Here is a 25579-nt window from a genome sequence, read left to right as displayed (position 1 = left end):
CCATAGTTTATATGACTGAAAGTCGTTGAAAAAGACGTTAAACCCGAAAACACACACACACACATACATTACAAAACGTGCTGCATTCCTTTGTAATTGTTCAATCTTTTTTATGTTCTTTATTTGTTGTGGTTTCAATATTGTTGATGAGTATTCAAGTTTAGGTCTGACTAGTAACAGATATGCTCTTTCTTTTACTTTGATAGGACAGTGTTTTAGGTTTCTTTTTATAAATCTAATTGTTCTTGAAGATTTTGATGTTATCGAATCAATGTGATGGTTGTATTTCAAACTGTCATGATATTTCGATGCCAAGATACCGATGATTTGTAACAACTTCTATAAGTATTTGATCTTTTATCTTGAATTGATATAAAGATTTATTTCTTTTACTAGTTATTGACATGATTGCACATTTTTGAACATTAAATAACATTTTCCAGGTGTTGCCCCATTTAACTAATGTGTTCAAATCCTGTTGTAGAATAGTGTGATCTTCGCTAGTGGTTATTGGTTTGTAAATTACACAGTCATCAGCAAAGAGTTTTATAGGAGATTTTATGTCACTGGCTATATCATTGATATATAAAAGAAGTAATGCCGGCCCAAGGACAGTCCCTTGATGTTACTTTTGATGGTTGGGATCTTTCGCCATCCACGACGATTTGTTGGTAACGATTATTTAAGAATTCGTTGATCCATAGTAAAACTTCATTTTTGATATCATAATACACCATTTTTACGAAAAGTCTACGATGTGATACTTTATCGAACGCTTTTGAAAAGTCTAGTATAGCCATGTCGACTTGATGTCCAAGATTTACATTACGTGATATGTCGTCAGTGGTTAGTAAGAGTTGTGATTCACAAGAACGCTTTGATCTAAAACCGTGTTGGTTTTCGAGTAAGATGTTTTGATGGTCTAGATGGTCCATTATTTGTGGCACAACAATATGTTCGATCATTTTAGCCACAACTGCTGTTAAGCTTACAGGATGATGGTTTTGTTCGATCACGCTTTTTAAAGATTGGCACAATGTTTGCGTTTTTCCAGTCCAAAGGTATTTGTGATGTGTCAATGGATTGTTGGAATAAGTTTAGCAAGATCGGAGCGATTTCATGTACACACTCTTTCAAAGTTATAATTGACATCTTATCTGGTCCACATGCCTTTTTTGGGTTAAGCCTGTTTACGCATTTGATGATACCATTTAAAGTAACATTTATCTTGGGCACCGAGCTGTATGGTGAGGGTCCTTTATCTGGAAGATCTTCAGATTGTTCTTGAGTGAATACTGAACAAAATTGGTTGTTTAACATTTCGGCTTTATCGGATGTAGATTCAGCAATGTGACCATTGTTTTTCAATGTACCTATACTGACAGTATCATGTTTACGCGACTTTATGTATTTCCAGAAAGATTTTGATGTTTTATCATTTTCAGGATCAAGAAGATTTGTTATGTAATTGTAATATGAGGTATGTAGTTTGTTTCTCACAATTTTTCTAAACTCCTTGAATTTATTAAAGTCATCAGCATTGTTTGACTTCCTGGCCGCATTGTACAGAGAGCACATTTTCTTAATAAGCCGTTTCATCTTTTTATTCATCCATGGAATGTCGATTTTGCCGTTGATGTTTTTCTTTGGAATGTAACGATTCATTGACAAGGTCTTTCAGTTTGTTCCATTTTTCTTCAACAGGGTCACTTTCATTATTCAGAAATTTATCTTGATTTGATTTAATGTTTGAGGAAAACACGAGCTGCAAAAATAATCACGTGTACAACCAACAAGGTATCAAGTAACAGATACTTACCTGTGCTTATTTTACCTCATGGCACAATCCTTTACATTTTTCGCGTCTTCTCTTGTATGATGTACTTGGCCAGGAATAGAGCCTGTTCACGAGCACTCAAAGCAGACTCTCCATACCACTGAGCTATTGAGGCTGTCTATGTAATTCAACTCTGATAAGTGTGACTGAGATTTTTTGTAAGCACTCCTAGTATTGTTCAATACATTCTACATGTCACTGAACTAAACTGAACTAAAAACCTTCATCCCACGTTCACCAGAAACCTGAACTACTGTTTCAAAACTTCTTCTATGCACACATTCTAAGACTCATATGTACTTGAAGGAGGGTCTTTATCCGAAGACTCCCCAAAACACCCATTCTATACATAGAGAGTTGACCAAATTTTATCATGATGGGGACGAAATGACCAATTTTAGGGGACGAAATGACCAAATCGGGGACAAGTTGACTGGAAGACGAGTTGACTCGATACCTTTCCCCTTTCCGTCAGCGCGACAGTATGAAAGCGCTACCATAGTGTACACAATGCAAAACATCCCCAAAACACACACAAAATAAAAGAAAAAAGAAAAGAATAAAAGCCAGTATACCATACTCGATTATAATGTTAGTGCTTTAAAAATATTTTACACTTAAAATCAAGCATTCCCCTAAAACCGAACTTACTAACCGAAAGCAGGGCTACCCCGGGACAATTTCATATTTACTGCAGGTCTTTTCATTCTCTACATTAAAGTAAGTAGTAAGGAAATGAAAAACACCCGGTTAGGGTGTTACCAAATAGGTCAAACTGAGCATTTTGATACGCAATGCTCTCAGTTCCTTATACCAGTGTGTATGCAGGGGCGTAGCTGGTCCAAATTGCACGTGCAGGTGCCGCAGTTGGAAGGCGGTTTCGAGACATGCTCCCTAGATTTTTATCTTCAAGAACAGCTTTCCTGACGGTGCTTCAGAATGGGCCTTGCAAATCAGAAAAAGAACAGTTGCACAGGTGTTGAACTTGCTGCTTAAACAGGTCTAGTACAGTGTGTATAGCAGTTCCGAATCACCTAACAGAAAAGGTTCAATATGTCAAACAGAATTGTGTCCTTTGGGGTTTAGTGTTCATATGGCAAGATGAAAAAATAAAAGATATAATTTCATTTCTGGGATTACTAGTTTGGTCACAGGGTACGTACTGATTTTCGTCGAAAATGTGCAAATAATTGCCATTTTAAAGAAAAATATACAGAATTATGAAAAATACGCAATAAACATTTCAAAACATAGCCATGACTGTTTATTTCCATCTGCAAAAAAGTTATTTTGAAAATAAGAAAGCCTTCAATTTTATATGAGGTCATTTCCAAACGTAATCAGTCAAGTAGTTCCGAATCACTTTTTACAACATTTATCTCCCCTGCAAGAACAATATAACACGCAACTTCTCAAAAGTTTGTGGTATTATTCGTGTTACTAAGGGACATTCAACTGACAAAACATTTACATTTTATTGGCAATATGTGAAGAAAAAAATGAAGTGATTCGGAACTGCTTTAGATTCGGAATACCTAGACATACTGTATATTGCCGGATTGGTGCATCATGCACCAATTGGTGTATTCAGCAATACTAGGGCTGTAACGAGTATCCGAGTACTCGGATATCCACGAGTTTGACCAAAAGTTCGAGTACGGATATTCGTCATTGTCAAGATCGTTGGATCGCGATCTTTTTCATTGATACATGCAATTTGTAAAATTCTATCAAGAAAACTAAATTAAAGCCAAATGAAACGTCTTCAACGAATTTTCTTGCACATCTAAGACAATTGCATGTTGTCAGATTCTAAACCGGATGTAAACAGATGTCTTAGGTAGAGTTAGCATCGGTCTTATTTTCGAACTAAAATTATCTGTCAAAACAGTGAAGGTTTGGCCCCGGTCGATTTTCTGTATAAACAGGACAGGGTAGATATAAAGGTATCTATCTTACTGGTTATTTATCATTATTAATTCTTGAATATATATCTGGGGAATGAGGAACGGTTAATGATTCTACATGGCGGGTGTTTTAAAATTCCTAGCTCCGTACTTCCGGTTCAGGCTAAAACATAAACATCAGAACAAAAAGTCGACCAGACGCTCGGCTGTTATCCATCCACTTTTTTTCAAGTGAAAATTAGGGAAATAAAGTGGTGGTTGGGAGACACATTCCACACCACCTGGATATGCATCTATGTACGCACTATATATATATATACATATATGCCACGAAATTGGATTTAAAAATACATAAAGGATGAATGGCAGAGTTCAAAGTGAGGCCCAGTTAGGCTAATTTTGGTCTATAAAATTTGGGTGATTTGTCCAATTTTCACTACATCTGGCATGGAAAGCGACAGGTGCATAGGACCGGAGAGTCATTTTTATGTAGTCTATAGTATCTGCAATAGTCCATAGTAGTTTCAAAGAAAAATAAGCAAAAACGAGATTTCTATGGATATTTCAACACTGGTACCCACACGTCAATGTGGAATTCGCAAATCTGTACTTCCCTGCCACTGAATAGACATTTTTCATTTAAGTAACTAAATTCAATAAAAAGTTAGATACAAAATTTCTGTCCAAGAAATAAAATTTTCTTATCAAAAAAATGCGGAACTGTTACTTAAAATATTGTGATTATTAATGACTGACGTCATACCGTTCATCTGCAAGAATGTACGGACATTACAGAAGTCCACCCGCGAAACCTGACTTTAATTAATGAGCAAAACATTAAACATAGGTCAAAACTATTAAACTGAGCACTATGAGAACTGCAAAGCTTAGATTCCATACAGAAAACAGTACAAAAATAACAGGCTTGCATTTTTGTATCCTTACAAGTTGTTGCTTTTGATCTGTGGTTCGAATCTGTGAATCGTCAGCCCCGACTCGCAGATCGGATCGGATCGCCACTTGTCTGACGATCCACAGCCCTAAGCAATACACCAATCGGTGTATCAACACGTAGGATGCAACTTTAAAACAAAATATTTCGATAACTAGAAATAACCGCACTCCGATACCTTCATATGTTGTTGATGACATCGGCCATTTTCTGTCGCCATAACATTTTTTCCGACAGACTGCTGCGTTTCTTGCGTTTTTCACATTGAATGCACTTTCACATAATCATAATTCATTGACTGGTAAGCGAACACCAGTTAAATACCCTAACAAAAGTGATTTTACCCAAATTTCCTTGCCTTTAAACAATCACAGCCATGTTGGATTCGGATCTATGCTTATAAAGGGAAACAGGCTGATTCGGACTGTGGCTGATTCGGACCATGGCTGATTCGGACCAAATTTTTTGGCTGATTCGAACCACATACTTTGAATAAAAGTAGATAATGACCATATATTTTGGCTGATTCAGACCTCAAACTTTTAATTAACAGCCAATAATGACCATGAATTTAGGATGGTTCAGCAATTTTCGGAAAATAATGTTGATAATAGCTTATATTGAGGTTTAACTTGAAGAAAGGACAAAAAATTCACACCGTACAAGCGGGCAAGAAGTTTTGACAAACTAAACTGCATCATTTATGCATTTGAATAAGGACTTTAATTATCCTTTGCATCAGACATTAAACTTAATACTCATAAATTTTATTTTTACTCATGGCATCAGTGTCAGGAAAACTTAGACAATTTGGGCCGAATAAGCCAAGTAAATTTGGTCCGAGTCAGCCTGTATTCGTTATAAAGCTACACAATTTTCCCAGCATCCCAAAATTTGATTGACGTGTATTACCTTGAATATGTATGGTGTACCTGTATCGACATAATTAAAATAAGAAATAAGATTTCACAGTGTCAGTTTTGAAACCTCATAATGTTCAAAGTTATATTAACAGTTATATAATTAATAAAATTGATATCAAAGTTAGTAACATGTCGTTTTTATTAATGATATAAATCATTATGTTACATAAATCAACGGTGGATCAAGGAGATTGGTTAATAATTATCTATAGCTTGCATTCCTTTTATGTCAATCTTCAAAATAGTTGTCTATATATATCTTCCCTCTGTGAAGATTAGCATGGGCTTTAGAGACGTGTCCTTTTCTGACTTGCTTTCCGTGGTATTCAGTCTGTTAAAATATGCATTATCACAATATCATGGGTGCATTTATTAATTTATTTTGTAGTTTTTACAGCACTTGCGTAGATAACTTTTTTTTAAAAATAATTTGCGGTAATTTTATATTTTGCTTTATGTCATTCTTTGGACACCATACTTAAGCATAATTTTCGGACAGATGATGATTTTTCAAGCGTTCAGGCACAGAATCAAAGGGAAGTCACTCAGAAATATCCGGATATCAATATGGCGGAACACATGCAGCAGTAGCATTGAGAAATTATAAACAAAAGTGCTTTTTAACTCTAGAAATTGTTGTTTTCGACAATGAATAATATGTAAGTAGTGCATGTAAATGTGTTTTATCATTGCGATACCTTATACATTTCAAAAAGAATGAAATAATTTGAAAACTTTACGTCAAAGGGCTGTACTTCTGTTTTTCCCACGATGCGGAAATATCAAATACACATGAAATAATGGTAAGTTGATAATTTTTTTGAGCCGATACACTGATTGGTGTATTGTCGAATGCACCAATTTGTGCATGATACACCGATCGGTGCATGATACACCGATCGGTGCATGATGCACCAATCGGGCAATATACTAGACCTGTTAGAAGGTAGTCGCACTAATCCGACGTATATATCCCGGCACAACCAGTTTTCAACCGCTTAACAAGTTTTCTGTGCAGATTTGTACAAATGCAAGTCCAAATCTTTTGTTTATTGTCTAACACTTTCTACCAGCATAAGTGCATAAAAGCATACCATTTAAGTTTCAAGTTTCTAACTGATCGAATCCCTGGCAGGATGATTTTGAAAGCCATCAGTAGGAAGTCATGCTGAAAATTTACAACCTAAATTCAACCGCAGGTGGTATTTTCCTTCCAGCATAATGAAAAAGCACTAAACTTTTACTGTACATAGTTTCATTACAACATGGCAAACATAATACACCCAAAATTCAAGTCTGGCAACAAACACTAAAACCAACATGGCAGATCAATATACTGTAGGTACACTTGCCTAAATTGGCACCTAAATTACAGGGGGTAGGGTAAAGTAAATGGCAGCCAAAAGTTAGTGCATTATCTAAAGAGCTATATCATGTGCTCAATTGCTACAGAGAACCAGGGTGTCACATCTGCTACATTGATAGCTGTCACATATGACAATGTATTATATAATTGCTAAGCTTTTGACACTCCAAATATTTCAAATTGCTTAGAAAATGAAGAAAACTGTTGCAAGGACAGGCATCATGATTGCATTGTCAAAATAATTTTATAATAGTATGCCTCACAATTCTGGCAGTAAGTATGTGTTAAGCAATAAACATTTAGTGCAAAAGATATATAAATACTGATATTGGCTTAAGCAAGAATAGGTAGTAGACAAGGAAAGACGCAGGTTTTTTAGTAATAAGAAAAACCTCATGAAAACATAGTACTGCTACATAAATGGAATTTATATAATTTTATAAGTACCAAAACTGAAGGAGAATAGGTTCCTAACATGTTCTGTCTCTGCTGTAAACAGTGAAACAGTCACAACTGATAAATTTGGCTTGTAAAGATTTTTATCATACAAAGTCCTAGGCGGTCGAAAATAGGTTGTGTTTGAAAATAGGTTGTGTGGGGATACCATATTCTCGATATTCCGTGGTTTCTCGTTCATTCCGTGGCTCTCAAAATTACGCTTGTGCCGCTGCCGTGCATGTCCAAAGTCCATGCAAGTTTCTCGGAAAGGTAAACAAAGATTTGTGAGTATCCAATAATGTGCAATAAACAGGTAAATACAGTTTATTTACTTAAAAATATGGAAAAGTGTAAAAAACAACTTTTCAGTTCTAAGGAAAAAGAGGGTGGCATACAAAAACTTTTTTAAAAATGCAAACATGCAAACCGATTGTGACAAAAGTGTAGCAACACATTAAGCAGTCCTCTAACTAAATACTGAGCAGTGTAATTTGTCAAGGTACCCTTCACCATAGCCACCATCAATTAGCCAATCAGAGCCGCGGATTCAACGAGAAGCTGCCAGCTGATCAAGACCAATGTAGGTCAACATACATGAGGTGAGATTTTTCATTTTCTGTCTTATCTTGTTGATTTTTTGACTTAGCATGCTTTTATTGAAAGGTTGCAGCAACTTTTGGTCAAAAAAACAACATGTGAATACCTAACATGAAACGCGCATGCACAATTTTGGCAATTAAGAGCCACGGAATTACGAGAACACAGCATACAGTTTGTTTTATCTATTGTGAGGGTCAAACGGTGGCTGCAAAAGTAAGAAATTAAAAAGCAGCCACTCAGCGACAGTAAGCTTGTCTACCCAAAAGGTAGTTCTGGCTATCATAAGGCATAACTTAACTGACCGTGTTTTTATTTTCTGATCATGTTGTGTCCATTAAGTTATGGCGAAACCCTGTTTGGTTAACTAACCAGTATCAAACTGCAACATTTCGCAAAAACGCGAATTTGTTTATATCTAAAAATAAACTGAACACGTCATCTAAGTATGTAAATCTAAGGTTTTTAGTGTGTTGCAGGACCCAGAAATCGGACAGTAGAAAAACGCTAATTATCATCATTTCTATCTCGCAGAATCACCTCAATGTTTTTTGGCTTGAAACTGTTCGAGTTTTCTCCCTTTGATTGATTTTTTTGACACGACCCCGCTTATTAAATTCATCTTTTCCATTTTTTTGAAATTATAAGCTTAAGAAATAAATAATGGCCGTTATCTTCTGGAAAATTTTATTTAGGCCTGGCACTATCTACCCATTTTGATCATTTTAAAACACGCAATTTTCTCGTCTGCATTTAGCAGATTGTAGACTGGTACCCCTTGAATAATGTTGGGGCCTCACAAAACAAGTATGCGCACTGAAAGCACATGCAACTTCCCCCAGCTGTCACAAAATTTTGTGAACAAATGTATAAATATTCCAATTTTGTAAGTTTTATTTACTGATTTGCAATTGTTGCAGTGGATGTTGCATATAAAGCAAGTGTCTGTGTACTTGTCAACAAATGATAAAAAAGAACGCTGAAATAAGCGTTTACGCGTCTGTCCGATTTTCTGGGTTGTCCGAAATTCTGGGTCGCCAACCAGTAAGCATTTGCACACGCATGAAAAAATAAATTATCGAATTTTAAGGTAAACTAAGCAATTACCAGTAGTTAATAGCCTTTAATCCATTGATTTATCATGTTAATCAAATTTTAGCAGCAAACCGTCCAAAATAAATTCCGTTAAAAACAACACACTGCAAAAATCTGTCACATTTTGGTCCCAAAGTCGTTACCCCACCACTTCCTGTAGCGTAACACCACGAGAGAGGGAAATTATCTGTCACATGGCTTTCATTCATTTTGTAAACAAAAGCAGACGAACTGTCAAATTTATTTTGAGGATAAAATTTCTATAAAAATGGGATTTAAATAGAAAAAACTGTTGGCAGAAAGGTAAAATATTACTTATATACGTCCAAAGGGACGTATTATATTATACCACGGTGTCCGTCTGTCCATTCGTCGGTCCCTGCGTCCGTCCGTTAGCAATTTCGTGTCCGCTCTGTAACTCTTGAACCCCTTGATGAAGGATTTCAAAGAAACTTGACACAAATGTTCACCACACCAAGACGACGCATGTTTTGAATGTCTCGCTTCAAGGTCAAGGTCAGACTTAGAGGTCAAAAGTCGTATCAGTTTGTTTCATGTCCGCTCTTTAACTGCTTGAAGGATTTCAAAGAAACCTGGCACAAATGTTCACCACACTGAGACAACGTGCTGAGCGCATGTGTCAGATGACTCGCTTCAAGGTCAGGGTAACACTTAGGGGTCAAAGGTCATATATGATTGCGTTGTGTATATTGCTCTGCATTGTAGTACTCTTGTTTTTATTTGGCAGATCCCTTTTTTGTTCTCTTACAATAATTTTTGTTTTGAATTACTTCCCTCTTATGTAACTATAAATAGCTTGTTTTGAAACTTCCTTACTATTGGTCGTAGGGAAAAACCTAGACCAATTTTCTGTGGTACAGCATGGATAGTACGTCCAATGTTTAGGTGTATTATGACATACCTGTACCTGGTAAGGATTTTTTTCTTCCCTTTGTTGTTTCCTGTCCTTTGGGCTTCAACAGTCAAGTTCTTTAAATTTTGCTCCCATCCTCTGATGTAAGCCTTAGGGCGTATATTGCCCCGCTTGGCGGAGCTCTTGTTTACATTTTCTTAGAAGGTAGAGAAAAATTACCTGTTTTTAGCGCATTTTGATGCTATTGTTTCATTTGATATTTACTACTATGGTTGTAAAATGTTTTCCCATGGTTGGTCACTCGCACCTGTAAAATCTCGCGAGAGTACAAGAAAAACAAATATGGTGTCGAATGAAAGGCAGTAACGAATAATGGACACTCAACGATATCAATTTAATTTAATCATTAACATAACCATTTCTGATAAAATTCATAAAAAACATACCTTAGAAGGTTTAAGTTCTCAGAAAAGGTCAATAAATAACGATTCTATACCGCCTATAGGTTTTCAAAATGAAAGTACCCTGATCAGGTGACAACTGCAATGGCGGACAAAATATTGCAGACGGGTACCAATTTGAAACTTGTGTGTATAACTTGTGTTCAAATTATGTTGCATGAGTTATTTTATGCCAGATCAAAAGAAAAATGGATTAGAAATATTTTAAAGTAAAAGGTGAGTCCATTGCATTTCATTTGATGAAATTATAGTGTGACAGACTTTTGGCACGATTCCTGGTTAGGTGTCAGTATAGGATTCGTTTCGGCTCAGAGGTCCTAACAGCATATAAACATCTGAGCAGAAATTTTTTAGCTACCCAAAAGAAAGTGTCTAGACGTCCGTGAACCGGCTGTCTAGCTTGCATTCTAGCCGTCTCGTCACCAGACGTCTAGCAAATCCTCAGGGGATTTTCTAGCCATCCCGTAATTGATTTCTTGATGAATAAGTAATGATTTTATATAGTTTAAACTGTTATTTAGTCGAGATATCAATTCTTATATGTAAACATAATATTATGTGAATACATACCAAAGTATATTTTTCATCGTCTCGAATAGATTATCATTACTGATTTTTCAGTTGATATAACGAATGAGATTTGTTTGTATACAAATCCGTTGATATTCTATTTTTATAAATGATAAAACAGTGATTGCCAAACGTCCATGTTATTTTGTAAAAAGTGATGTTTTCTAATGGCCCTTTAATTCTTAAAATACAAATTTATGAAAAAAAATTGATGAATGGAAAGCTTATAAAACAAGCAATTCATTATTAGTTTTGACTATTATTTTGAAATAATACGGATTAATTTTGAATGCTTAACTACTGTTTTTGTACCCCCCGACAACAAAGTTGTAAGGGGGGGTATACTGGTTTCAGGTTGTCTGTCTGTCTGTCTGTCTGTCCGTCTGTCCGTAGACGCAATCTTGTGCGCTCCATCTCTCCTTATCCCCTTGACAGAATTTAATGAAACTTCACACAAGTGATCAGTACCAACAGTAGTTGTGCATGGGGCATGTTAGGTTCTTTTAGAAAAAAAATTTGCAGAGTTATGGGACTTTGTTTTTTTGTTACTATACTATATACATAGACACAATCTTGTGCGCACCATCTCTCCTGATCCCCTTGACACAATTTAATGAAACTTCACACAAGTGATCAGTACCAACAGTAGTTGTGCATGGGGCATGTTAGGTTCTTTTAGAAAAAAAATTTGCAGAGTTATGGGACTTTGTTTTTTTGTTACTATACTATATACATAGACACAATCTTGTGCGCACCATCTCTCCTGATCCCCTTGACACAATTTAATGAAACTTCACACAAGTGATCAGTAACAACAGTAGTTGTGCATGGGGCATGTAAGGTTCTTTCAGAAAAAAAATTTGCAGAGTTATGGGACTTTGTTTTTTTGTTACTGTACTATATACATAGACACAATCTTGTGCGCACCATCTCTCCTCATTCCCTTGACACAATTTAATGAAACTTTACACAAGCGATCAGTATCAACAGTAGTTGTGCATGGGGCATGTTAGGTTCTTTCAGCGACAAAAATTGCAGAGTTATGGGACTTTGTTTCTTGTTAACATACTATGTACATTCAGTCTGCATATGCAATCTTGTGCATGCCTAATCTACCAAACCCTTACACACAATTTAATGAAACTTCACACAAGTGATCAGTACCAACCCTAGTTGTGCATGGTGCATGTTACATTCTTTTAGATAGATAATCTGCATAGTTATGGGACTTTGTTTTTTGTTACTTTACTGTATACATAAAGTCCACGTAATTATGCAATCTTGTGTGCGTCAAATTGCAATGTACTGTGTCAGTGCATGAGGGGGGTACATTCATCACCTTTAGTGATAGCTCTAGTTCTAAAAGTTTTGAACATCACATTGCTGCTATTGAAATAGAATGCATGGGTGAAAGTTTTCCGGAATACTCCGGAAGTTCCGGATTTTCCATCTCGGCCGGGATCGTTTTTCCAAATTGTCTAAATCCGGGTCGAAATTTTGGGGGGGGGGGGAGGTATGATGTCATCAATCAACAAAGCTTGAAAAATCAGTCGATCGCCGACAAACACAGTCGACTCTGTTTATCACATTTGCCGTTTGCAGTGCATCTTGCATATCGTCAATATGTAACGACAATTTTGATTGGCCCGCATAGGTGCTGTACTTCAATGAAAACAACTGTTACGTTTTTCATAAATTTTACATGCGCCGAAAAGTTCCCGCGCGTCAGAATTTGCACGGACTTTTGTCTGCAGCATGCATTTCTCGATTTCTTGCATGCAATTTTATCTTCAAACACCACGAACATGTAGACGCCTCGTATATTGCGAGTTATGTCTTATACGAGTATTGGCGGTTTAAAGTCTGGATAGGGACGAGTGGACCTCTCTGTATGCTCATCCGATCGGACGAGTGGATTTTACCTCGTATCTTTATCAAATGCAGAAATTACATCCCTAAAAATAACCTGGATTGACTGGAATTTACCCGGGAATTGTAAAGATATCAAAACGTCATACCAGTAATTTTCCATTCCACGAACACGTGCGACCTATCGTAATAATAATGTCTAATTTAGGCTAGATCGCCGTTACTTTTGTTTATCGACACGTACACAAAAAACGCGCGTAGTGCATTCATTTTTTGATATAATCGCTTCAAATTTCCAACACCGCTTGAGAAGTAATACAGTTTGAATTCTATAACGATTTTAATAAGATATCGACAGAAATGTAGGCAAAATTCAATAAAAATGATCGAATTTTCATACATTTATTTGTAAAATTTCAAACAGCGCGATCTTAAATATTTATTTATTTCTAAAAGTAAGTAAATAATACATTCTATGGTCATAAAATTCAGACTTTTGACAAGAAAGTACAAAAAACAGAATTAAAAAATCGTAAATAATAAAAAAGCGACAGCTATTTCAATACATGAGTAAAACAATTTTTGGCAAACAGATTTCTGTGTAATGCGGCAGAATAGGTTACGTGACCTCATGAACATAAATAGAAATGTGGTTTTAAAATAAAGCAGTATGATGTCGCTGTGGTTTTAAATAAGTTTGATAAGTAAGTGAATGTTTGTAGATGTATTTTTGACATGACACTATGTGAGATATTCTTCTCAAACAATAATGTAAATTTTTTGAGGGCAAATAGGTCACTTTTCGTTTGACACATTTACCTGTCAGTTTATACGGGATATTGCACATTCGCATATAAAAAATTAAAGAAGATACTTTTTTACTGTTTTAAAGAACCGAGGCAGTATGATCAGACAATGATGTGTCACATGGCGCGAAAACATGACGTAATGCCTTGACAGTCTCGGGCAACTTTGATCTCCACTTCAGAATGATGCCATGATACCGACACACTTCTTTTAGCTCTTTAAGGGGGTTTTAACTGATGACGAAAACAAGGCCAGTACGTATTTTATCAACAGATTATTTACCGATAATTGTTAATGTTTTTTTCCGCTTTGAACATGGGTGGGTTGATGATAATTATTTTTCGGGATTTTCGAATCCAAAGCAATCTAGATCAGATAGGATACAAGAAAAATATATTAACAGCTGCATACTGATAAAAGGAAGCAAAATTCCTATTTGTTTCATATTTAATGTTCGTCCCGGCAGTGCAGGACCGAATGTCCGGCTATTTTTGGCAATTTTCGTGATGTCTGGATTTTATTATACACACCTTGTAAAGAGTTCCAATTATAAAACAAGCGTCAACCACGGAAAAGTCACTTTTATAAAAAATATTGCAGTGATGACATTCAGAATGTCATTTAAACAGTTATTCATTAAAAAAAATATTTGAATACTAAAATCTGAAAATTGTAAGTAACTCAAAACTGTTTTAATTTTGAAAATCCAGTGAAAAAGCTGTCTCATTCTTCTTGGCCTTGAGCATTTTCTACTCATCAAGACTGTACGAATGGACAAGTGAAATTTTTGTCCTCCGATGGCCAGTAAGCACTTTCCTCTTGAAAGTGAAAGAATTGCACATTAATCATTTAGAACAACAACAGACACAGTCATTACAAAGGGGAACACTACGTTACTTGGCTGTTACTGAATTGAGTGAATACTGTTGTTTGAGTGTCTACTCTATGCAACCAATCTTCTCATCCAGTTGTCAACAGATAAGGTTCTCTACGCCGGCATGTAGAAAAAAAGCACAAATGGCATCAGTAGCCGGCAGCAATACAGTCAGATTAAAAGCAGGCATATTTATATGAAAACAGTGAAAGCAAAGAATGCATGGCTAGCTATAACTAAATAGAAAGAAAACACAAAATGGGTGTAAAGCAGGACAACAGAGGAAGTGGTACCTTGCATAATTATATAGCCTATCAGACAGACAAAGTCTTTGTACTGATCAGCTGTACGTAGGTCATTTGGCAGACTGTTTGTCAACTGGACAGCATCAAAGCTGAAGGGATTCTTGCCATACCTTTATTGTTGTTACTTGCAGTTCCCAGGATTAGAAATTATAATTAGTTGATTGAACAGTTACTAAATATTGGAGATACTTCGGGGATATTTCGTGTATATATTTAGAAGTTTCAGTTCTATGACATGTAACATGTTGAGATGTAACTAAAGTGGTCTTATTTACTTATAGCTTAGGCTGTTAATTTATTCCACTCATAATTACTAGATACAATTCTTAAGGCGCTGTGTTGCAACCTTCGTACTTTTTCTTAGTTGGATTTACTACTTAGTAAAATGAAAACCATTGGCTTTACGGTTTTGTGTATAGAAATTTACAAGTATTTTTTCTATTGTCCCATAAGTTTAACACCCGCTCAGTTCATACATTGTTCTTTTAATATTAGAAAGTGGTCCAAACACACTGTATCAAACTCAGGGCATATCACCCAGTTGGGGTATATATAGGCTGTTCACACTGCATCCTTAGCTTGCTGGCGGCAAGTGATTCTTCCTTTGCGACCAGTGCAGACCAAGATCAGCCTGCACATCCGTGCAGTCTGATCATGGTCTGCACCGTTCGCTATTCAGTCAGTAAATTTTTAGTAAACACCCCTTCAAATGATAAATGGTACTGTCCAAATTGGAAGATGGACCAGCCCATTATAGAAATTTAGCATGGTAAGGGTTAAATTGGAATTTTAGTTACCGGTAGACTGTTAAAATTTAAGTATTAAAGTTATTATTAACATTGTCGATATTCACATGTATTTACTGTATTCTTTTTAAGAAACATTGTTTTGCGATTTTATGTTTCACAAGTTTGCTTCATTTTTCAGAGAAACAGATCTGTACACATGCATGCAGGATGATAAAGTACTTGTATGTAGTTAACAATAGAGGTGAACTTAGGTTGGTCAGGTACTACAAACATTATAGTGCAGAAGAGAGACAGCAACTACAGACCGATGTTATCAAACTCTGTCTAACAAGAGGACAAGATCAGGTAATACTAGGACGATTATTTGTTCATTTCTGTGAGTGTAAGATCACAATATCTTTTACAGAGTGAATGATACTGTATATGTGGTTAAGTTGGCGAGGTGGAATATTGGCAAATTTCGCGAATTGACAAAATTCGCTAACACTTTCTCCAGCGTAAATATCAGCAAATCCATCATAAAAAACACTGGTAGTAAACGAGAGAAATTGACCCTCTTTCTCTGTCTGTACACTTTACATGTTTAAGATTCCTTTTTAGGCCTTAAATACTTAAAAAAGCCCGAGGTGTCTGGTTATACACTTAAAAAAGGTAAAGATAACCATAATTTGATCAAATTTCCATTTGTTAACAGATACAAAACTAGCAAAGCTAATTACCGTAAACTGACTTAAGTGAGTATGGAGCGAGAAAACATACCGTAAAAGCTCGAATATATTACGCTAGCATGTATATTACGCACCCCCGATCTTGTATCAAAATCTTGGGGAAAAATGCTTACATTGATATATTACGCACCGAAAAAATCAGTCAGAAAACGTTGTTTACAAAGTCGAAATCGGCCATTAGCGGCATGCGTAAAAACAATTTCTCGTGAAAATCGCAATTGCTGCATAATCGGTTACAGACAAATCAGTCAGAAAGTCGAAATTGGCCATTAGCGATATGTGTAAAAACGATTTCTCATGAAAATCGCAATTGCTGCATAATCGGTTACAGACAACAGTGACAATATCTGACAGACAAATTCTTTCTAAAGTATTGGAGAACTTTCTAAAGCTGTCAACACCTTAGTACACTTTAACTGACGTGCGAACAGACATCTCATAATTATGGGAACATCAAACGAGAAAATCGCGGCTAATTAGCGTGTTTGTTTAACAATGTACGAGCCGATATATTGATCAGTAATAATTTGCTGGAAATAAAGAAGTAACAAACAATCTGTTTTAATTGCAATTTATTTGAGCATCCTTGAAGGATAATGATTTTAATGATCTAACACCTACAACCCGGAACCGCGAAATTTTGTATTTTGCCTAATTATTAAACTGACACATTATCCGGTGCTCTGGATATGTACGATACTTATTAATTAAATTCACAAATACAAAAAATTTAAACTCACCAATAAAATCAACTTTACCATATATCATTAGAGGTTCCGTTCCGTACGTGTTTTTAGACCCACCAAATAAAAAGCTCTTCAAGAGGAGGTTAAAAAAGCACGGCCCAAAATGTAAACACATGACAGTTGACAAAATTGTCCGATTTTCGCTGATATTTTCGGGTTTTCAAGCTGGGAAAAAATGTTTGAAGCTCTACCTTGGTACATATGACGCACCCCTTTGAGAAAATGAAAAAAATCGTAAAAAAACTGCTTCATGTATTCAAGTTTTTATGGTACTGACTTTTAAAAATGCATTTAACACCTTTACTAAATGTAACAAAAGGATTTATTTCAATACATACATGTACTGTTAGACTTTTTCAGTTTGATTATTACATGTATACCGTAATCGGCCGAATATAGGTCGCACTCGTGTATAGGACGCAGTGAAAAAATATCAGCAGAATTCTGGAAAAATGCTTATACCCACTTATCACTTATCCGAATTTATGTTTGTCCGAAATTCGCTATAGTTTCTATGAACTCGCCGGTTTTTGCATAATCATTGTCGGTGTTTTTGGATGTTGTGGCAAGTATTTAAATTGAAAAGCATAAACTCTGTGTAAGCACTAAACAGCCGCATCCTCTGACCACTCCATGAATATTGACGCCAGTGAAAACGAAAGTACACTTTGGCACGTGGCGGTAAAATGACGTAATTTTAAGACTGGTTTGCAAATTGTTTTGAACATTACGGATCAGTGACTATGATCATATTGGATCAGTCTAAAATCTCGCATGCACATGTTTACAATTGCCTCCGGGTATGATTAAACGGTTAATTTTTATGCCCCCACTTTAGGGGGGGGCATATAGATTTGCTCTTGTCCGTCCGTCCTTCCGTCCTTCCGTCTGTCCGTCCGTCTGTCCTTCCGAAAATGTTGTGTCGCGCGTAGCTCTGAAAGTATTTGACGTAGAGTCACAAAACTTTACAGGAATGTTGGTCAGCATGTGTAGTTGTGCACCTGGGGTTTCGCGTCCGGATTCATTCAGTCATGTAGAAGTTATGGCCCCTGACTTTGTAAAAATTGGTCATTTTAATGTTGTGTCGTGCCTAGCTCCAAAAGTATATGACCTAGAGTCACAAAACTTTACAGGCATGTTGGTCAGCATGTGTAGTTGTGCACCTGGGGTTTCGCGTCCGGATTCATCCAGACATGTAGGAGTTATGGCCCCTGACTTAGTAAAAAATTGGTTATTTTAATGTTGTGTCGCGCATAGCTCCAAAAGTATTTGACCTAGAATCACCAAAGTTTACAGGAATGTTGGTCAGCATGTGTAGTTGTGCACCTGGGGTTTCACATCAGGATTCATGCAGTCATGTAGAAGTTATGGCCCCTGACTTTGTAAAAATTGGTCATTTTAATGTTGTGTCGTGCCTAGCTCCAAAAGTATATGACCTAGACTCACAAAACTTTACAGGCATGTTGGTCAGCATGTGTAGTTGTGCACCTGGGGTTTCGCGTCCGGATTCATCCAGTCCTGTAGGAGTTATGGCCCCTGACTTAGTAAAAAATTGGTCATTTTAATGTTGTGTCGCGCATAGCCCCAAAAGTATTTGACCTAGAATCATCAAAGTTTACAGGAATGTTGGTCAGCATGTGTAGTTGTGCACCTGGGGTTTCGCATCCGGATTCATTCAGTATTGTAGGAGTTCTGGCCCCTGACTAATGTCATGTAGTGGGGGCATCTGTGTCCCATGGACACATTTCTATTGCAGATTGTGACAGTAGGTGTAAGATAAGTAATGCCTTGGGCGTGAATTTCTCGATGAACAAAAGGATTATAGACAGTTATCAAAATTATGTTTGAAGATTAGATAATCAGTTTCCGGGCTACCTGATATGGAGTTACAAGTATTTCAATGCAAAATGTGTGAAAACACTCCGGGAAAGTTTTACACAGGTCTTGTTAAAAACTAAATGATCAGTTACAGAAATGCGTTGTAAAATATATTTTAATGAAAAACAGCATTTATTTATCTTTTTTACCCGAGATCTAAATTTGACATTTTATACAAAAGTAATTTAAGACGCCAGGTCCCGATACCGGCTATTAGCTATGCCCGAGTCATTGGTATTTACTCCCCTTGAATTCTCTTCGATATAGAGGTATGCGGGGTAAACAAAGATCGATTTTCTTAATTTTTGAGTCGGGGGAAATGTTTGGTCTTTTTCTATCCCCATATATAGGACGCATCGGTCCTTCGAGACCAGAATCTTGTAAAAAAATGTGCGTCTTGTATTCGTAGGATGACGGTACTGCTTTCCTTAATAAATTCTAATGCATTTTTAAGTTATAATTTTTCTATAAAGAAAAGACAAACAACTATTTTAGTAGTGTGTAGCACGTTGTTTTATATATCAGGGGTTCCACTAGACCTGAAAACCCAAGAGTTTTGAAGGGTCCTTTTTCAAAATACAAGAGTCCTGTCCCAATACGTCAATACAATTGACAATATTTTCTTATATAGTAATACTATGTAATAAATAGCTAATAAAACAATAAAACCAAGAACATGTTACAGCATAATAAGTGTCTGTTTCAGGTCATATAACCTCATATTGTAAATTAATATTTATCAAAATTCATATTAATTTGATGAGGTTTTTCTTCAATATTTTTTATTTCTTAACAGAAAAGTGCTAAAACACTGTAAAAATGTATCCAAAACGTACTATCCGGATACTGGTACATTTTCGGAATGTCGTCTGAAATGTTGATTTTGCTCAGTTAACTTGGTCCACTAAGGTAAACCTGAGATAGTTACTCAAATAATGATGCTACTTTTCATTAAAAATTGCATTGAAAGTCAGTTTTTTTAGTGAATTTTGGAAAAATTGCAGTATGTCATCGGGTGCAATTAGAATCGTGAACGAACATTCTAAACTTATTTTTGCTTTCAAAATTCATTAAAATTTGTGGATTTTCTTGTTGAAATTAAGGTACGATCACTAAACAATGGTCTAATTTAAAGTTTGCGTGAAGAAATCTTGCAGGGCACTTTTCACATGCTCGGTAATCAGCTGGTCGCTTTAATACAGATAATTTAATAATTGGCGCCTTTTTGACAGTACACAATCAATACACTTTGTCAATTAATCTTAACACTTCATTGATTCTCATTACCTATGTGCACTCGCCGTGACGTAACTTGCTGATAAAGAAATATCAGCCAAGCATGTCCACAGGATAAAGGGCGGGAATTAGCAGAAGATCAAAGGCTGGAAGGCATGACGGCGAGTGTTTATTTTGAATACACGTGTTTATCGTGGACATAGCTTTACTGTAGGAAATGAATGATAAGAGGAAGGATTATCAAAGGAAAATGCCTCCGGGTCCCGAGTGACGCACAGGCAATTATCATGCCGAGTCCTTTGAGCGTCTTTTGAAAATCTCCCGAGTCCGGACCTGGGGTCCCGGGTCAAATGGAACCCCTGATATATGAACATTCGCAGATAACTTAAACTACAATCGTATGTAATATCTATACCTTAAGATATCTTATTTTTACTTATAATTTTTTGAATGTATATGAATATTGAGATAATAATTTTATGAATTTAAAGAAAAAAAAGGTAAATTATTAAATGACCGAATCTTTCAACTGGATGATTTTCCCTCACTAGCTCCATATAAGGGATAATGATGCTGTCATGCAGCAAATACGCAATTATTATGCCAGACACATGAGTAATTCTTATAAAGTGCTATTTTTACGCAAGTTGGAAATTGGGAATCCGCTAACATTTCCACACACCAAATGTCTGGAATTCCGAATTCGCTAACTTTTCGACCTGCGGAAATATCCACTTATACAGTAGATTTTTCAATATTTTTGCACAAGCTCTGTGTAGCCCTGTTGTAAAAATATGATAGATTCAATGTTTTTACAAGCTCTGTGTAGCCCTGTGGTGAAACTAGTCAGAAAACTGAATGATAGGTTCAATATTTTTACAAGCTCTGTGTAGCCCAGTTGTGAAACTATGATAGATTCAATGTTTTTACAAGCTCTGTGTAGCCCTGTGGTGAAACTAGTCAGAAGACTGAATAATAGATTCAGTATTTCTACCAGCTCTGTGTAGCCCTGTGGTGAAACTAGTCAGAAGACTGAATGATAGATTCAGTATTTCTACCAGCTCTGTGTAGCCCTGTGGTGAAACTAGTCAGAAGACTGAATGATAGATTCAATGTTTTTACAAGCTCTGTGTAGCCCTGTGGTGAAACTAGTCAGAAGACTGAATGATAGATTCAGTATTTTTACCAGCTCTGTGAAGCCCTGTGATGAAACTATGATGGATTCAATGTTTTTACAAGCTCTGTGTAGCCCTGTGGTGAAACTAGTCAGAAGACTGAATGATAGATTCAGTATTTTTACGAGCTCTGTGTAGCCCTGTTGTGAAACTTTGATAGATTCAATATTTTTACAAGCTCTTTGTAGCCCTGTGGTGAAACTAGTCAGAAGACTGAATGATAGGTTCAATATTATTACAAGCTCTGTGTAGCCCTGTGGTGAAACTAGTCAGAAGACTGAATGATAGATTCAGTATTTTTACAAGCTCTGTGTAGCCCTGTGGTGAAACTTTGATAGATTCAATGTTTTTACAAGCTCTTTGTAGCCCTGTGGTGAAACTAGTCAGAAGACTGAATGATAGGTTCAATATTTTTACAAGCTCTGTGTAGCCCTGTGGTGAAACTAGTCAGAAGACTGAATGATAGATTCAGTATTTTTACAAGCTCTGTGTAGCCCTGTGGTGAAACTTTGATAGATTCAATGTTTTTACAAGCTCTGTGTAGCCCTGTGGTGGAACTAGTCAGAAGACTGAATGATAGGTTCAGTATTTTTACAAGCTCTGTGTAGCCCTGTGGTGAAACTAGTCAGAAGACTGAATGATAGATTCAGTATTTTTACAAGCTCTGTGTAGCCCTGTTGTGAAACTTTGATAGGTTCAATGTTTTTACAAGCTCTGTGTAGCCCTGTGGTGAAACTAGTCAGAAGACTGAATGATAGGTTCAATGTTTTTACAAGCTCTGTGTAGCCCTGTGGTGAAACTAGTCAGAAGACTGAATGATAGGTTCAATATTTTTACAAGCTCTGTGTAGCCCTGTGGTGAAACTAGTCGGAAGACTGAATGATAGGTTCAATATTTTTACAAGCTCTGTGTTGCCCTACTGTGAAACCAGTCGGAAGAGTTTTCCATGTGAGCTTTCTTGAAAAGACTTTTCTTAACATTCAAATAAACATTTTATGGCACTTCACTTATTTTCAGTAAAAATCTTGCATATAAATTTTGTATAATCCCCATTTCGCCTAACGCCCCCATTAATTAGAAAAATGTAAAGGAAGATTTCTGTATATATGTTACTCTGTTTGATGACTGGCTGGTTATAAGACAGGAAAAAAACACTGCTATTTACAGGTAGATTATCATAGCTGAAGAGTCGTAACACTCAATAACATTCATGATATGTTGGTTTTAAAATTCTTAAAGTAAGGCAAGCACTGGATCATTATCACTTCACAAGTAATGTGGACCATTGATTGGCAAGTCAATACCATTCTGTATTGGAAGTAGCATAAAAGTTTCATTGTATAATCTGTACAGTCTGAAAACGCACTGAAGTGCAAACTCCAATCTCTGATAACCTTTTGGGACTGGAAATTGCAAGACATTATCCTGCAGATAATAGAAATGTTAAAAAATGTAGTTTTGATTATATTACAGGGAAATTTACAGTAAATTTTAACATTTTCAGAGCACTATATTAGATTACGAGGATTATACAGTTGTGTTCCAGAAGTTCAGTAACACTGTTTTTATTGCTGGAATAACACAGGATGAGGTAATGATTTCTTGATAAAAAAGTATTCAGTCAAATTTAATTAATATTTGTTGAATTTTATGAAAATGTTGCTAAGTACAATGTGTACCTTAATGTTTTGAATGTCATTTTGTGACCCAGTTTACTTTTGCCAGATTTTAATCAGGTTTTCAAAAATACTGGTTATCAGATTGGCAAATGGTATTTGGCATGTGGGCGGTGTCCCCTGGTTTCCACTCATTTACTTGAGTTAGGGGTGACCGATTGCAATGAAACTTATTAGGTCGCTAAAGGTAAAAAAGTGTTTCCGCTCGATAACTTCAGTTTGCATTGATGTATTGAAAACTAAACTTCATTTGCATATGTAGAAAATAGGTGGCGCACTGAGTGAAAGCATTTGTTTATCATACCATATGTATTGTCGAACAGACAGTTTGTGGTTCATATCCTGACCTGGGCGTTACTTTTTTGGTAATTTTATAACGATATTTTGATCAAACGCTAATATATTGTTTTTCACTGTGATCATCAAAGAAGGTTGTTTCTGGTTTATGACTTTAGATAGGATTGACGTACTGCCACTAATGGTGTATAGCAAACTTATATGAAAAAGTGGTTTCCGAGTGTATTTTCGATCACTGTTTATAAAAATAAAATAATTGTTTCCACACACTATTTTTACTTTGTGTATACATAATGTCAGCAAACTTGGTGTGTAGATAGCTTTTATCCGGGACAAAGGTTGAAATGTCTTTAGGGGCCACTCAGGTCAAGTTCACTATTGCTTAAAATAGAAAAATGGTTTCTGCTCTGTAACTTCAGTGATGGGAATGAGATAGCTTAATTATCATAAAATGAGAAAGCATTGGTCTTTATCTCTTTTGTGATGTTGAATGGACGATTGTCCATCAAGGTCACCATTACTGTAAATAGAAAAAAAGTCTTTTTCCATTTAAAAACTTGAGTCATGAACAACATATGGCAATAAAACTTGGTGTTTAGGTAGCTTACATGGAAAGAGGGCTTGGAATGGCATATCGGTTTACTAGGGTCAAGGTCAAGTAATAACTAATGAATTGAGTCATATATTATGTATGGCAAGGAAACTTGTATGCTTGCTGTACCTGTGCTTCTAAACAACCATTGGTACCATTTAACTTCTATAATATGAGATCCAGATGCACCTTTACTACTATAATATGAGATCCAGTTGTACTTTTATAACTGTCACAATATATTTACATTAAATCCAGATGCACTTGTCAGGGACTACCTTAGCCAGGAAATTTAGGGAGAAGTGACTTCTCCCTCCTGGGGAAACAGGGAGAAGTTTTGAAATTTTGGGAGAAGTTCGGCAAACGTGAGACAGGACATTGCTTACATGCATTAAATAACAATAATAATGTTTATTCAGTTCCATTTGTACTAGTATTATCTTGCTATGACTTAAATAAAAATGGTACAATGTTTCAACAATACAGTACATATTTGTACTGTTTTACTGCAAAATGTTTAACAACTTGACAAAACAAATCTTTCCTCATAATCAATCAGTACTTAATATTTCCTGGATTAAATTTCTTCCTTCCCAGAGCAGCTTCTTCAGGTGTGTGAGCATTCTGAGTTTAAATTTTTTTATGTTCCTTTAATTTGACAAACTACAGAGTTTAAAAAACTCTGAAACTTACAATGAAATGTTATTTGTATTGATCAGTAGATAAAATACTTAAAAATCAGGGTTAATTTTTTTAAAACTACATATTTTGACATAAAAAATCGAAAAATTGGTTAAAAGTATTACCTCCCTTTAACACATTTCAGAATTAACTAAAAGAGTTGTCTGCTATTTTTATCAAACAACAAATTTAATAGTTTGTCAAGGGCCATATATTTAACTTATATATGTTTTTAATGAAAGAGAAATGCAGATTAAAATGAATAGTAAGCAGATCCCAATTGAAAAATAAACGTCGGTAGTAACGGGTAGTCTACACTGTGATGGCAATAAAAATTCCGAAACGATTTTTATCTGAAAACAAGAATAACTGGATAAGACAAGTACCGAGGGCGTTCGGTTGACCCGAGGTTCTGTGTTTTGGCCCGCGAAAATCAAGAAAAACTCGTAGTTGACCCGCACAAAAAAAAGTGTCCTGTGCGTCGCCTCGATCCGCGAAATGCGTCTCGAGTTCGAAGTTCTGCATTGTGAATCAAAATCTCAGTGAATTTTAATTGTTCGCCGCCACAAAGTATGACAGTAGGCGGATCCGCGAAATGCGTCTCGAGTTCGAAGTTCTGCATTGTGAATCAAAATCTCGGTGAATTTTAATTGTTCGCCGCCACAAAGTATGACAGTAGGCGGAGCGTCGTATGTTAATTAGCTACTGACAGATGTCAATCACTCCACGCGCCGACTGACACCTAATTAGGTTTGTAATTCGGAAGTTAATTATCGCCGTTTTACGAAGTTTTCGGGCTCTCTGATCTCCGAGGTCGGTCAGCTTTACTCTTTCATTCTTTAATTATCGTTTACTGCAATCACATTAAATGTAAACAATTAGCAGCTTATCATGCGGCGTCAATCTGAAATCGAGTGATCATCTTTTGTTGTCATGGACATGTTTC

The 25579-nt window shown here is 36.0% G+C and overlaps 1 protein-coding gene across 1 annotated transcript in view; it reads left to right on the top strand.

The window, feature by feature from the left end:
• Positions 1 to 2327: 2327 nt before the first annotated feature.
• Positions 2328 to 25579, top strand: part of LOC123539440 (AP-4 complex subunit sigma-1-like) — a 60377-nt gene continuing 37125 nt past the window's right edge. Inside the window, exons 1-3 of the mRNA XM_045324077.2 lie at positions 2328 to 2557; positions 15803 to 15969; positions 22892 to 22978. Of these exons, the coding sequence (XP_045180012.1) occupies positions 15832 to 15969; positions 22892 to 22978 (225 nt within the window). The 5' untranslated portion in view covers positions 2328 to 2557; positions 15803 to 15831. The remainder of the gene's footprint in view (positions 2558 to 15802; positions 15970 to 22891; positions 22979 to 25579) is intronic.

The sequence above is a fragment of the Mercenaria mercenaria genome, chromosome 1, assembly GCF_021730395.1.
Source record: "Mercenaria mercenaria strain notata chromosome 1, MADL_Memer_1, whole genome shotgun sequence".
NCBI lineage: Eukaryota > Metazoa > Mollusca > Bivalvia > Venerida > Veneridae > Mercenaria > Mercenaria mercenaria.
Note: the sequence above shows the minus strand (reverse complement) of the source record. Positions and strands in the feature narration are given on the sequence as shown.